The 14,561-nt window shown below is 43.9% G+C and overlaps 1 protein-coding gene across 6 annotated transcripts in view; it reads left to right on the top strand.

Annotated features, from left to right (window-relative positions):
• Nucleotides 1-14,561, top strand: part of LOC129703041 (amyloid-beta precursor protein-like) — a 162,891-nt gene that overhangs the window by 107,832 nt on the left and 40,498 nt on the right. For 2 of the 6 annotated variants that reach the window (XM_055645225.1, XM_055645224.1), the window contains exons 6-8: nucleotides 464-645; nucleotides 2,586-2,702; nucleotides 9,565-9,732. In XM_055645225.1, the coding sequence (XP_055501200.1) occupies nucleotides 464-645; nucleotides 2,586-2,702; nucleotides 9,565-9,732 (467 nt within the window). The remainder of the gene's footprint in view (nucleotides 1-463; nucleotides 646-2,585; nucleotides 2,703-9,564; nucleotides 9,733-14,561) is intronic. The other 4 variants (XM_055645227.1, XM_055645226.1, XM_055645229.1 and 1 more) reach the window with 2 other exon arrangements.

Here is a 14,561-nt window from a genome sequence, read left to right as displayed (position 1 = left end):
AAGACTCGTGAAGATTTTTCAACATGATGAAAAATGACCACGAGAGCCCCGAGTACCGACGAGTGGCCATTACCGTAAATCTCCTAATTCGAATCAGGGCAAACTCGGGGGAACTCGTGGAATGAACTCGTACCGAGGGACAGGGGTTTCAGCATGTCATTGTAAGGGCTGCGGTTGCATTCGGCTCCACCTGGACGATGGCAACTTGTTAAGGCTTCGTCACCAGTGCCTCGCAACCCGTTACATTGTTTGTTCAGTGTGGCCGTGAGCAGTATGTGAGCATTGGGAATCCCACAACCTGCAAGCTTCTTCCCGCCCTCAACTTCTCTCGTATCTGCGGTCAACGCTCGAGACAGTTTTGTGAGATATTGCCTCCCGTTAGGTCATCCAGTGAATTTGGCTCTTCAACAAAAGTGTGTCGATGCTAAGCTCAGCTTCATTAACCATTCATGCTTCATTTCAGTGACAAGATTGTGGAAGAACAACCTATAGAGGAGGAAGAGGATAGCGATATTGATGATGATGATGATGATGATGAAGACGACGATGACCTTGATGAAGTCGAGGATCAGTATGAGGATCCTACCGAGCATACGACCAGCAGCACCACCACCACCACAGAGGCAATTGAAGAAGTTGTGAGAGGTAATCTAGACCATACGTTTAATGTAGGCACCAGGCAGGGTGAAATGGATAAGACCTCAGTTGTAAATGCTGTGTGGGAGTGCAGAACAATGGTACTGATTACGAGTTAACATATTGGTGTTTGCCACCACCAGTGTAGTTCAGCTCAGAGGCGGCACAAGGCACGGAGGGGCAGCGATGGGTGGGGCTGCTGCCGTACAGCTGAAGAGACAGCTGGAGAAGAGAAATGTCTGAGAGTGGGCTCAACTGGGGACTCTCGAAAGAACACCCAACAACCGAGTGAGGTGGGGGACATTTGTCAATGGCCTGTGCTCCCTAGAGGAGCAAAGGGCTTAAGAAGAAGAAGAAACTCCAGAGACCCCAGTTTGATCCTGACCACTGGTGTTGTCTGTGCGGAGTTTGTACATTCTCCCGTGTGGGTTTTTCCAGGTCCTCTGGTTTCCTCCCACAATCCAAAGACGCATGTACAGGTTTGTAGGTTGATTGGCTTCATTTTTTTTTTAAAGTAAATTGTCCCTTGGGGATCACTGGTGGCATTTTATTTCCAAACTAAATTAAACAAGTGGTAGGAGTGAGAGTTTTCTTATAATTGAGTCTAACGTTCTTCCCTAATTACATTGCTTGCTTTCAAAATATATTATTTAGAAGTGAATAAGGGGAAATGTTGGTGGACAAAAATGCTGGAGAAACTCAGCGGGTGAGGCAGCATCTATGGAGCGAAGGAATAGGCGACCTTCTGGGTCTCGACCCGAAACGTCACCTATTCCTTTGCTCCATTGATGCTGCCTCACCCGCTGAGTTTTTCCAGCATCTGCAGTTCTTTCTTAAATTAATAAGGGGAAATGCTGGAAGTGTCTACGTTTAGTTAATGGGTGCCCATTTCTGACTTTATTTGAGAGTACTGTGGATTCTGAATGTCTAATATTCTATATTTTAGCATGCACAGTCTGGAAAAGATATGGATCTGTTTGGGACAAGCTTAAAGGAGCTATACCTATTGGACAACTGGCTAACTCAATTTTGCCAGCTTCAGAATGTATTCTTCCATAAGTGAAGTAACAGAGATATCTTTGGTTATGTTTCACTCATGTGACATTTAGATTGTCTAAGTATAGTTCATAGCAGATTGAATTAAATAGTTGATTTGCAGGCTTTTCATCCGTGGGCTATTCTGAGAAACCAAACACCCTGATGTCACAATCTATTTGTTTCCTGCTGCTCTGTTTTGCATTAACCAGTAGAAGTCTTGCAACCGATGCAAGTTACTCCAAAGCCCACCCAATATTGGAATCGGGGCTTAACTTGCATCAGGCAGGCAGGTGGGGAAGTGGGGGGGGGGGGGGGGTTGGGGGGGGGGGGGGGGGGTATATACTATTCCCCAGAGTAGGGGAATCAAGAACCAGAGGACTTGGGCTTAAGGTGAGGGGGGGGGGGGGAATGATTTAATAGGAACTTGAGGGATAACCTTTTCACGCAAAGGGTGGTGGATGTATGAAACGAGGTAGTTGAAGCAGGGACTATCGCAACTGTTTAAGAGATCTTTAGACAGGCACATGGATAGGTCAGGTTTAGAGGGATATGGTCCAAACACAGGCTGGTGGGACTAGTGTAGGTGGGACACGTTGGCCGGTGTGGGCAAGTTGGGCTGAAGAGCCTGTTTCCACACTGTAAGACTCTATGACCATCTCCCCCCAGCAGCCAACTGCATAGACTCAGTCATCGCATTATTGGCACAGTGTGATCCTGAGGGTGAAGGATAAGGGCGTTCATGACTGGAAGACCTCGGGCAGAATATTTGGGTGGTGACTGCTAGGGTGGAGCTGAGGTGTATGCATGTGGTTTCAAAGTGCATTTAGTAATGATCCTATATTTCCTGGCATGGGACTTGCTTAATTGTTTGATTATACATAAAATATTTACCATGTTGCTGGCCCGTGTAGATCTCGAGGTCAAAGGTAAACCTGCATCTGACTTGACCCTGGTAACCTGGAATCTTGTCATTTCAATAAAAAAGGCTTCAAAAGGCTTCAAACGGCTTCAAAAGGCAGCTGCAGCAAGTAAGAATTTCATTGTTCTATCTGGGACACGTGCCAATAAAACACTCTTGTACCCCTGCACTACAAATTCTAACTGGTCAAGTACCATGCAGTGTGCACGGGTAATTCTGCTGTTACTTGAGTTTCCATAATGCCGATTAAATATACACCTCAGTTGATGAATTAGGGAACGCCATCTGCATTACGCAGGTCGAATTGGTTCCAATGCGATTTCAGTCGAGAACGGACGTTTGCAGGTTAAAATGGATGTTAACCTGGTCTCCATTCCAGCAGCTGCTTCGTAGTGAATTTTCTCGCCCCCTTTTCTTTCCATGAAGCTCCATATTGGATGCAGGCACTTTTTTGAGGCTGGTGGGTCAAACAACAATGACTGGAGTAGCCCGGTCCTTCTCTGATGATAACGCACCAAATGGTGGGCCAGTGTGGAAGGCAGTGGTAGCTGCGTTACCAGAGCTGGTAGTTGTGAATGAGACAACGTTTCTGAATAATTCCAAAAATATGTGACGGTGTGAATACAGGGGGCGGCACGGTAGCGCAGAGGTAGAGACGCTGCTTCACAGCGCCAGAGACCCACCTGGATTTGATCCTGACCTTGGGTGCTGTCAAGGTGGAATCGGTACGTTTTCCCAGTGGCCGCTGAGGTTTTCTCCGGATGCCGCCCACATTCCGAAGACATGCGGGTATGTAGGTACTTTAAGATGGAACTGCAGATGCTGGAAAATCGAAGGTGCACAAAAAAGCTGGAGAAATTCAGCGGGTGCAGCAGCATCTATGGAGCGAAGGAAAAAGGCACCGTTTCGGGCCGAAACCCTTCAGGGTTTCGGCCCGAAACGTTGCCTTTTTCCTTCGCTCCATAGATGCTGCTGCACCCGCTGAGTTTCTCCAACTTTTTTGTGTACCTCAGATCTGTAGGTTAATTGGCCCTAGTAGGTAAGATGCAAGGCTGGGATAATATCGAACTGGTGGACAGGTGATCGATGGTCAGTGCGGACTCAGTGGGCCACGATGTTTCCATGCCACATCGCTAAACCAAACCTTGAAGAAAGCATTGGGGGAATTTACAGAAAACCCTTGACTACAAAGACCAGTGGTCGTGATAAAAACCCTCGGGTTAGAATCTGCGGCTTGAGGTTTCTGTACCATTCCAGCAACCAGTAACAGGAAGCCTGTCCAAGGTCCCAGAACTGGGACAGAGATCATGCACCAGGTGTGTAAAGGAATTCAGTTTTGTTCATAAGTTCTCGGAGCAGAATTAGGCCATTCGGCCCATTAGGTCTACTCCGTCATTCAATCATGGCTGAACTATCTTTCCCTCTCAACCCCATTCTCCTGCCTTCTCCCAATAACCCCTGACACCCGCACTAATCACTTTTTTTTTGCGGCGAGATTGGCAAAGTTCAGCATGTTTCTCATAGCAGAGTGGATTAAAGGGCAAAGCCTAATCGGGGTTTTCAGAAATTTACTATAGGTGAAACCCATTTCTTTTGCTAAGTGGGTGAATAATCAGGAGGCCATTTTGATGACAGTAACCAGAAGGGGAAATGGAAAATTCTTTAACATGAATTGTCAAAATCTGGAATACTTTGATGGAAACAAGATCTTTTTGCAGAGAATAGATTTATTAATGGGGGGGGGGAGGGGGGTGAGCTCGTAGTAAATTAAATTGAATGGCTTTTATACAACCAGCAGGGGACCAATGTACTAAATAGTGGCTTCTCCCCTTTCTGTTAGGTTCCGTGAAATGGCAGAATAACAGATTCAACATTGGATTGCATTTATATTATTAAATTATTCACAACAGCTTCTGTGGCTTTGCTCTGTTCGCCCTTTGGACCTGATGCACATTTGTGTCAGGTTAGATTACCCTCAGGTTCTGACCTTTCGATACTGAGAATCTAATTTCCGCAATTCAGAATTTGACCATTTAGTTACTGTCAATAAGCTCTGGTGATGGAATGAGAACACTTGGGAGGGGTTTCAAATATCAAAGAGCAATTTTCAGGCTTGTGTTCAGCTATTTGCAATGTTTTTTGGTTCCCTCCTTTGAAGGGTGTTGGGTGCATCCAATGCACCAGCCAACCCACGCACATCCCAAGGCGAGCCCGGGAGTGGAGGAATCGATGTCGAACAAAGCGGATAGCCGATGTCTTTATTAAGACATCTGGCTTGCACAGCGATTTAAGGGGGAAAAAATTGATCTCATCTCAGCTTGTTGTGCAAAATCCTTCCATGCATTTGATTTCTGAAGATCAGTGGTTTTGGCTGTTCACAACAGTTTCAGTCAGAAATAACTAAAGACACGCAAAAAAAACAAGAAAGACCAAATAACGGATCATAAAGAAACATGCACACTGCAGCAAGTTGGAATGGATTTTACCTCCATTTCGGATATTACTAACTGGAGAGCTCTAATCATTTGCACGCTGCAATTAAAGCTACAATTAGCAGCTGAAGAAGCACAATGATGATCTTAATTGTAACGGTATATGTACTGATATAATGTCCTAATGCATTGGTAATCACTGAATAAACTGCAAGTAAATCAGGAGACAGATTTTTTTTTTTTTTTTAATTAGTAAAATGACCTCCACATGCCAGTGACCTGACAAAATTTCTAAGTTCTCGAGCAGTTGCTCAGAAAGCTTCTCTAAGTGGAATAACTATTAGAACTCCAGCTGGTGGTAGGCAGCAGCACTAAAGTTTATTGAGCATGTACAACCGTCACTGTAGCGTTTCGCTCTCCCCGCCATTGTTGTCGAGCCAAAAGCATTAACAATCACCACAAACACTTTACGTTTTTAAATGATCAATTTTAAGATGGCGGTTACCAAAGCCAACATATGTCCCCACATTTCATCTTTAAATTACTGAGTTGGGTCCAGTTTTTTTTGTTTTTTTTAAACAGCTTTCGCATCTTAAGAGAGGAAGCAGGTGAAAAAAACATTACCTGGCCTTTGGTCGATTTGGTCATTTGTGACACGTATTCAGAGAATGCATTGCCTGCTGTGTAAATAACCAAAGAAAGACACAAAGTGCGAGAGAAAGTGGTTAAGAAGGAACTGCAGATGCTGGAAAATCGAAGGTACACAAAAATGCTGGAGAAACTCAGCGAGTGCAGCAGCATCTATGGAGCGAAGGAGATAGGCAACGTTTCGGCCCGAAACGTTGCCTATCTCCTTCGTTCCATAGATGCTGCTGCACCCGCTGAGTTTCTCCAGCATTTTTGTGTACCTAAGTGCTAGAGAAACTCAGTTGGTCAGGCAGCATCACTTCTGAAGAAAGGTCCCAGCCCGAAAATGTCACCTTTCCATATTCTCCTGAGATGGTGCCTGACCTACTGAGTTACACCAGCATTTTGTGTCTATTTTTTTGTAAACCAGCATCTGCAGTTACTTGTTTCCATGTGAAAATAACCATTTCTGATTTGGAAAAGCTGAGGGTCTGTATCAACAGACTGCTTGTTTGAAAGGTTTGGTCAGTATCTAGTGATTGGTTTTAGTACCCCAGGCTGTATGTTAGGCAACATAGTTTTTGCTGCTGATTTGATGACCTACCGCACATTTTTAAGGATATTTTCCAGCCGAGCTGAGTAGGTTTCAGGCAACCTTGTGCAAGGTTATTAAAAAGCAACATAAATTAATAGTGCTTTCCATAATCACAAGACAGCCAGAGCACATGACAAGCAATGAAGCATTTATTACAATGCTTATACGGGTTACTTCCTCAGAGAAAATATGCAGGTAAATGATTTGTGAAAAATAGTAAATCAATAGATAACCTTGAGCATTAGATTTTACAAATTTGTTTGGCTTCTGCTGCTCGGTTTGTATAACTCTGAAGGAAGACAATGGTAGATTGTGGATAAATGTGAGGTTATCCACTTTGGTGACAAAAACAGGAAAGTAGACTGTTACCTGAATGGTGGCAGATTAGGAAAAGGGGAGATGCAACGAGACCTGGGTGTCATGGTACACCAGTCATTGAAAGTAGGCATGCAGGTGCAGCAGGCAGTGAAGAAAGCGAATGGTATGTTAGCATTCAGAGCAAAAAGATTTGAGTATAGGAGCAAGGAGGTTCTACTGCAGTTGTACAGGGTCTTGGTGAGACCACACCCTGGAGTATTGCGTATAGTTTTGGTCTCCTAATCTGAGGAAGGACATTCTTGCCATAGAGGGAGTACAGAGAAGGTTCACCAGACTGATTCCTGGGATGTTAGGACTTTCATATGAAGAAAGACATGACAGACTCGGATTGTACTCATTAGAATTTAGAAGAATGAGGGGGGGTCTTATAGAAACTTACAAAATTCTTAAGGGGTTGGACAGGCTAGATACAGGAAGATTGTTCCCGATGTTGGGGAAGTCCAGAACAAGGGGTCACAGTTTAAGGATAAGGGGGAAATCTTTTAGGACTGAGATGAGAAAAACATTTTTTACACAGAGAGTGGTGAATCTCTGGAATTATCTGCCACAGATGTTAGATGTGGCCCTTTTGGCTAAAGGTATCAGGGGGTATGGAGAGAAAGCAGGTACAGGATACTGAGTTGGATGATCAGCCATGATCATATTGAATGGCCGAATGGCCTACTCCTGCACCTATTTTTTATGTTTCTATGAAGATAGACACAATGCTGGATGGAGTAACAGCAGGTCAGGCAGCATCTCTGGAGAAAAGGGATAGGTGACGTTCAGACCGAGACCCTTCTTCAGAGATATAGAACTGTTAAGGTTGGTGGCTGGCCAGAAGATGGAAGCGGACAATTGGACTTCATCTTTTCTCTCCTTTTTTATAAGTGAAAGTAAACTGGCAAGGAAGATAAACATTAGAACTTCTAAATGAAGGGAGCAGCAAAACATTTGTCCCTTAGGGAACCTTCCCCTTTGTTCTCGCTGTTCGACTTGAGTTTGAATTCTTATGTTCAGTGTAACCAGCATCTGCAGTTCCTACCTACGCACAATGATAGATGAATGTTGGTAGTCACAAGCTGGCTTGAATAGGCCTGTCAATTATGTTGCCTTCTGGCTCACCTTAGCTTCTTCTAAGCAGCCCGCAGACTGTACCTCATGTCAAAGGAACGTAACATTCAAGCTGAAACATTAAATTGGCGTGCTGGTTCTGAGGCAGCCGGGCATTCATTTTTTTTTTTTTACACTAGTACCAACAGGAAAATTGTACTGCTCTGCCAAAATAAACCATGTAATAGATTTTGAAGGATTTGTCCAGTCAAATCATCCTCGGTGCCATGTTCACATCTGTGCTGTTGGATATAACGAGTTTAGTTGAACCATTACGTATATGAGCAATGCAAGAAATTACAAGCACAAAATGGCACCAGGACTGATAGAAACATAGACAATAGGTGCAGGAGTAGGCCCTTCGGCCCTTCGAGCCTGCACCGCCATTCAATATGATCATGGCTGATCATCCAACTCAGTATCGTGTACCTGCCTTCTCTCCATACCCCCTGATACCTTTAGCCACAAGGGCCACATCTAACTCCCTCTTAAATATAGCCAATGAACTGGCCTCAACTACCTTCTGTGGCAGAGAATTCCACAGATTCACCACTCTCCGTGTGAAAAATGTTTTTCTCATCTTGGTCCTAAAAGATATCCCCCTTACCCTTAAACTGTGACCCCTTGTTCTGGACTTCCCCAACATCGGGAACAATCTTCCTGCATCTAGCCTGTCCAACCCCTTAAGAATTTTGTACGTTTCTATAAGATCCCCCCTCAATCTTCTAAATTCTAGCGAATACAAGCCGAGTCTATCCAGTCTAATCCAGATAGGAATAGTTTAGGAGGATATGGGACCAGATGAGATGAAACAACTTGGTCAGCATGGATACGTTGGGCTGAAGGGCCTGTTTCCTTGTTCTATGACTCTAAGCCATGTTAATTTTCAAAATTGATACGTTTACTTTAATTTGGCAATTCTTGCGGGCAATTAAGGACAGCTATCAATTACTGGTCTTGGCAGAAAGGCCCACATCTTGTAGATGAAAGAGATCAAAAAATCACCCTGGCATAACATTTACTTTGTTCAAGAAGGGACTACAGATGCTGGAAAATTGAAGGTAGACAAAAATGCTGTAGAAACTCAGCGGGTGCGGCAGCATCTATGGAGCGAAGGAAATAGGCAACGTTTCGGGCCCGAAACGTTGCCTATTTCCTTCGTTCCATAGATGCTGAGCACCCGCTGAGTTTCTCCATAACATTTACTTCGGTGTGACGTAAGGGAGGGGGGGGAAGACGAGAGAATTTTAAGTTACAGGTTGAGACAGCACATATGCTGGGAGATTAGTAGTGCTGTTCATTTGTTTTCTCCTCAAGAAGAAATGGTCTGGTGCATTTTTCAACGGTTAGGCAGTAACCGCAAAGCAGGGAGTTTATTAGTCAGCCAATGCCCAGTTCAATGAAACTTAACGTTGCTTAGTCCTTTTGGAGCCATCTCCTACTCTAGATGGAGAAGATAAGTCCAAAATCTTTAAAAATGAAAGTCTTGCATAACCTAGCGCACCGTAAATCCATTGCACTCCAACCCACTGAGCCACTCGACCTAGACGGGACTTCAAAAGAGAAGTTTTTACACCCCATTATCCATTTCATTGTCCACTGAGCCAGGCTACTGGTAAACTTTAAAGCACTCCATTTTACAAGGGTTTCTCAATGATTCATTCAAAGCTAGTGAAATATCAAAGGTTTCCAAAATGGAATCGAGTTACCTAGGTTTCTAAAGCAAGCGTACTTGATTTTCCTGTGGCTTAAATAAAGAAAGAAAGGTGAGGTTTTTTTATTCTTGTAAATTTGTTTTGGTTTTTTTCCCCCCCCTGATTAAAAATCCTCACATCTTTCACATTCAGAAGTTTGTTCTGAGCAAGCGGAAACTGGGCCTTGTCATTCCATGATGCCTCGATGGTACTTTGACATCAGTGAAGGAAAGTGTGCCCAGTTCTTGTACGGAGGCTGCGGAGGAAACAGAAACAATTTTGACTCCGAAGAGTACTGTTTGTCCGTCTGTAACAGCATCAGTAAGTGAACCCTCTAGCCGATTGCAGCCTTTCTGTGTCTCTCAGCACTGAAAGGTTCAACCGGTTTCTGTAGGGCAAGTGCTGTAACTTGCCAACTTAACTCCTGTAGTGAAGCTTTAACCCAGCTGTTTTCCTCTTAAACCCTTTAATTACCGTGCACTAACTGCCTGTTGTCTGTCCTAACTCAGTTGAAAAGCTTCACACCTCCCTCTGCTTACCTAAATAGGCACAAAAAAAGGCTGGAGTAACTCAGCGGGGACAGGCAACATCTCTGGAGAGAAGGAATGGGTGACGTTCCGGGTCGAGACCTCTCTTCTGAAGAAACCGACCCAAAACGTCACCCATTCTTTCTCTCCGGAGATGCTGCCTGTCCCGCTGAGTTACTCCAGCTTTGTATGTCTATCTGCAGTTCCTTCCTACACATTTCTTCTGCTTACTTAGGCTTGGAACTTTTCAAATTATTTGTAGAAGATTTTCTCTTTCGCCTTAAAATGTTGTACATTGAGAATTGATATGTCTGAAAGTCTTTTTCTTGGGCGGGCATTAATTCTGCTTGAAAAGCAAAGTACAATTGTATGACTCCATGCATAAAAATTGCAACCGGAAGACTGCGTGAGATGGTTCCCAGTACCTCCTGTCTGTTTCGAAGGTAAAAATCATTTACGCTGCAAGGTAATTTTACACTGGTTAAGCTATTCATACTTCTGACTAGCTTCCAGAACCGCCAAATTACACACATAGGTGCATGCAACCATTTAATCTAATTCACAACATGGATTCCTTATTGTAGATCTCCTAATAGATCACGCACTACATATTTGAGTATCAAAAGTATCATTTATCTTAAAAATATGAAATTTATTTTTTGCAAGATTAATTCTTGACCAGTGGTATGTGTGCATGTGGTCATTTTCCATCTCCCTCACAATGACTTTTGGAATGCTTCCTTTGAGTTAAAGTGTTTGCTTTGGTCAACGTTAAATGATATGTTGCTTTGTTCCGTCTGAGCGGGTGGACCGACTAACTGCAAGGACTAATCTTTTGACGTGGAAACACTGAATGCATTTAACAGGACTCCTCTATTCATAGAGCAAGAGGTAAATGTGTAACCCACACACTCTGTGATCACATTGCCATCGCAACAACTGATCATATTCATTTCTGAAACCGTGTCATTACTGAATATGGGAAGGAGCAAGAACTTGTGAATCCTGTAGTTTGTTAGTTTAGTTGGTAATAGCTTTGTTTATTATCACGAGGTACAGTGACATTTTTTTGTTGTGTGCAATCCAGTCAGCGACAAGGCTATACATGATTACAATCGAGCCGTCCACAGTGTACAGATACAACAATTGAGCCCACAACAGTGTGAGGATACAGTGGAAAGTGGAAGGATTTAATGGGGATTTGGCCATGTAGAGGGTTTAGAGACATGGGTCAAACACAGAGATTGCGCTAAATAAGATGGGCATCGACGTGTTGGGCCAAAGGGCCTGTTTCTGGACTGTATGATTCTGACTGTCCAGCGAAAATGTTGCAGCCTGCAGCACTATAAATGTGCCTTTTTTAGTTTAGTTTAGAGATACAGCCCTTCGGCCCACCGGTTCCATGCTGACCAGCGATCCCCGCACCTTAACACTATCCTACACCCACGAGGGACAATTTTTTACATTTACACCAAGCCAATTAACATACAAACCTGCACATCTTTGATATGTGGGAGGAAACCAAAGATCTCGGAGATAACCCACGCAGGTCACGGGGAGAACGTACAAACTCCGTACAGACAGCACCCGTAGTGGGGATCGAACCCGGGTCTCCGGCGCTGCATTCGCTGTAAGGCAGCAACACTGCGGCACCATGGCTGCCTTAATCAATAGGGGATTGTCCTTTGGGGAAGTTAATTAGCTACTTAAATTTTAAATCGGATATATCAATCCAACAGCAACATTATCTAACAAAAGATAAACACTTTAGCGAAATTGTTTCCGTGATGTTTTCACTTTTGCTCCATAAGGAAAGATTCAAGGTAGAAAGGAATTTAATTTTAACAAATTGAACTAATATATGTGTGAAGATGGGTCTCGACCCAAATCATCACCTATTCCTTTTCTACAGAGACGCTGCCTGACCCGCTGAGTTTCTGTAGCATTTTATGTCTATCATCGGTGTAAAATAGCATCTGCAGTTCCTTCCTACACATGGACAAAGAACCTCCTTCGGACAGGAAAAAGTACCTTGAAATGGGGCAAAAATAGATAAATTGGGGGCTAATCACACTTGCATCGGTCCAGATATTTAGGTTCCGTCCATAAATATTGTGGGCAAAGAATCTTAAGAACATTAGCATTCTTGGTCATTGAAATTGTGACAGATTTCAAGTCCTTTTACTCAGGAGATTGCCTTCACTGACTGATGTCTCGTTACTTGGTAGTGCGACTGGGGCCAAAACATTAAATGAATTGGATACAGTACTTAATTCTCGCACACATCCACACATGCTTTCCCTTCTTGTTTGAAAGCTATCTGATTAATAATTCAGTGACATAAAACTGCAAGCCAACGTTTTAATTTTCCATACTAAGTACAAGAACATTTTCAGCATTACCTCACTTTGACAAATCTACATTTCTTGCCTTATAGATTAAAAAAAAAATTCTATTAGTGAGCCAGATTAACATTTTAAACTATCTTAAAAGAGGGCCCTTGGCATCCCTCTGTCTGATCAGCAAGCCTGGGTGACACAGTAGTGCAGCGGCAGTGTTGCTGCCTCTCAGCGCCAGAGACCCGGGTTCGATCCTGACTGCGGGTGCTGTCTTTACGGAGTTTGCCCGTCCTCCCCGTGACCGTGTGGGTTTTCTCCGGGAGCTCCAGTTTCCACCCACACTACAAAGATGTACAGGTTTGTAGATTTATTGGCATTGGTAAAAAAAATTGTAAATTGTCCTCTGTGTGTAGGATAGTGTTAGTGTACGGGGATCACTGGTTGGTGCAGAGAGTCGAAGGAGCTGTTTCCGTGCTGTATCTCTAAACTAAACTTAAAAAAAAGCTGAGCCTTGCTAGGTTTAAGCTGCACCATATGTTTCTTTGATCTCATCCCTAGCCGCTTCCCTCTCAAGTGGTTCACCAGAAGGGTGACTATGTACAGTGGCGGACTGGCCAGGGTGTCAGCTTGCCCGATGGCAAGTGGGCCCCTGATGAAGTGGGCCCCCTATATCAAGTGGGCCCCTGATGAAGTGGGCCCCCCTTGTCTCCTGGCAACCAATATTTTTAGACCCAGTCCGCCACTGACTATGTAGACATCCTGGAGCAGCTGATTCTTGGCCTCGCTACTCTCCTGCCCTTTGTACAAACAGCATGTTGTCATGTGTACAAACACATTGCCCCGTTTGTAAAGGGGACCATCCTGCCTTTAACTTGTCGACGCTTGCTAATAAAGCTCCACTTCTGTTGAGAGTTTGTTCCCTATTCCCTTTGTGGGTTGCTGTGGGAAATTTTAATTATTTTTGGGCTAAATTTAATCAGATGATAATATCTTGTTGAGATATTTCAAGGCGAAACTAGCAGAAATTCTGAGAGTACAAAATTGAGACATCAGAATTTCATTTGCCGCAGCAGCACGCCCATCCCCTTTTGGCTTTTCCTACCCAGCCAGGAAACTCACAATGGCTGCCTTGTGCCAGAATTGGGCTCGATGTGTTCTCTTTTGTTAAAATCGCACTGCTGGTCATCTGAGGAGAATTTCTGGTTGGAAAGAATATTGCTTTACACAAGATCGCCCCCCCTAAGCACTGGAGTTGGTAGAAATTTCCAGAGGGTTGTACTCGATGATATAATTGTTATTTGTGAAGCAGCCCTGAAGCGAACCATCTGTGAAGAGATGAATGTTGAATTGTTTGGTTTAGAGATCCAGCATGGAAACAGGCCCTTAAGGCCTAACGCGTCCACGCCGACCATCGATCACCCGTTCACGGCTAGTTCTATGTCACTCCACCTTCGCATCCACTCCCGATACTCTAGGGGCAATTTCTACAGATTAACATACAAACTGGCACGTCTTTGGGATGTGGGAGGAAACCAGAGCGCCTGGAGGGAACCCCTGCAGTCACAGCAAGAAGGTGCAAACTCCACTATAGAAACATAGAAGATAGGTGCAGGAGGAGGCCATTAGGTCCTTTGAGCCATCACCGCCATTCTTTGTGATCATGGCTGATCGTCCCAAATCAATGACCTGCACCTGCCTTCTCCCCATATCCCTTGATTCCTCTAGCCCCTCGAGCTCTATCTAACTCTCTCTTAAATCCATCCAGTGATTTGGCCTGCACTGCCCTCTGTGGCAGGGAATTCCACAAATTCACAACTCTCTGGGTGAAAAAGGTTTTTCTCAACTCAATCTTAAATGGCCACCCCTTTATTCTAAGACTGTGTCCCCTGGTTCTGGACTGGCCCAACATTGGGAACATTTTTCCTGCATCTAGCTTGTCCAAGCATGACAGCATCCAAGGTCAGGATTGAACCCAGGTCTCTGGCGCTGTAAGGCAGCAGTTTCACCAGCTGTGGCACTATGCTGCCAATTACAATTTGTTGATAATGCCCATTAATTGTCTATTCCTAAATACCCCTTAACAGAGTAAGCTACTATGGATCAGTCACATTCTTCACAGAGGCCAAATTGGCTGTCTGTAAAGATGATTAAGTTCTTCCCTGAAGGGCATTTGGTTTTAAATAAAAATCATGTTTTCAAGGACTTTTTTTCATCTCCAGTTTCAACTTGATTATAAATTTTCCATCATATTAGTCATCTATATTATGTCTATAGACTATACATA

This window comes from Leucoraja erinacea, chromosome 13 (genome assembly GCF_028641065.1).
Source record: "Leucoraja erinacea ecotype New England chromosome 13, Leri_hhj_1, whole genome shotgun sequence".
Classification (NCBI taxonomy): domain Eukaryota; kingdom Metazoa; phylum Chordata; class Chondrichthyes; order Rajiformes; family Rajidae; genus Leucoraja; species Leucoraja erinaceus.
The sequence above is the reverse complement of the archived record's forward strand: the minus strand, read 5'-3'. Positions and strand labels throughout refer to the sequence as shown.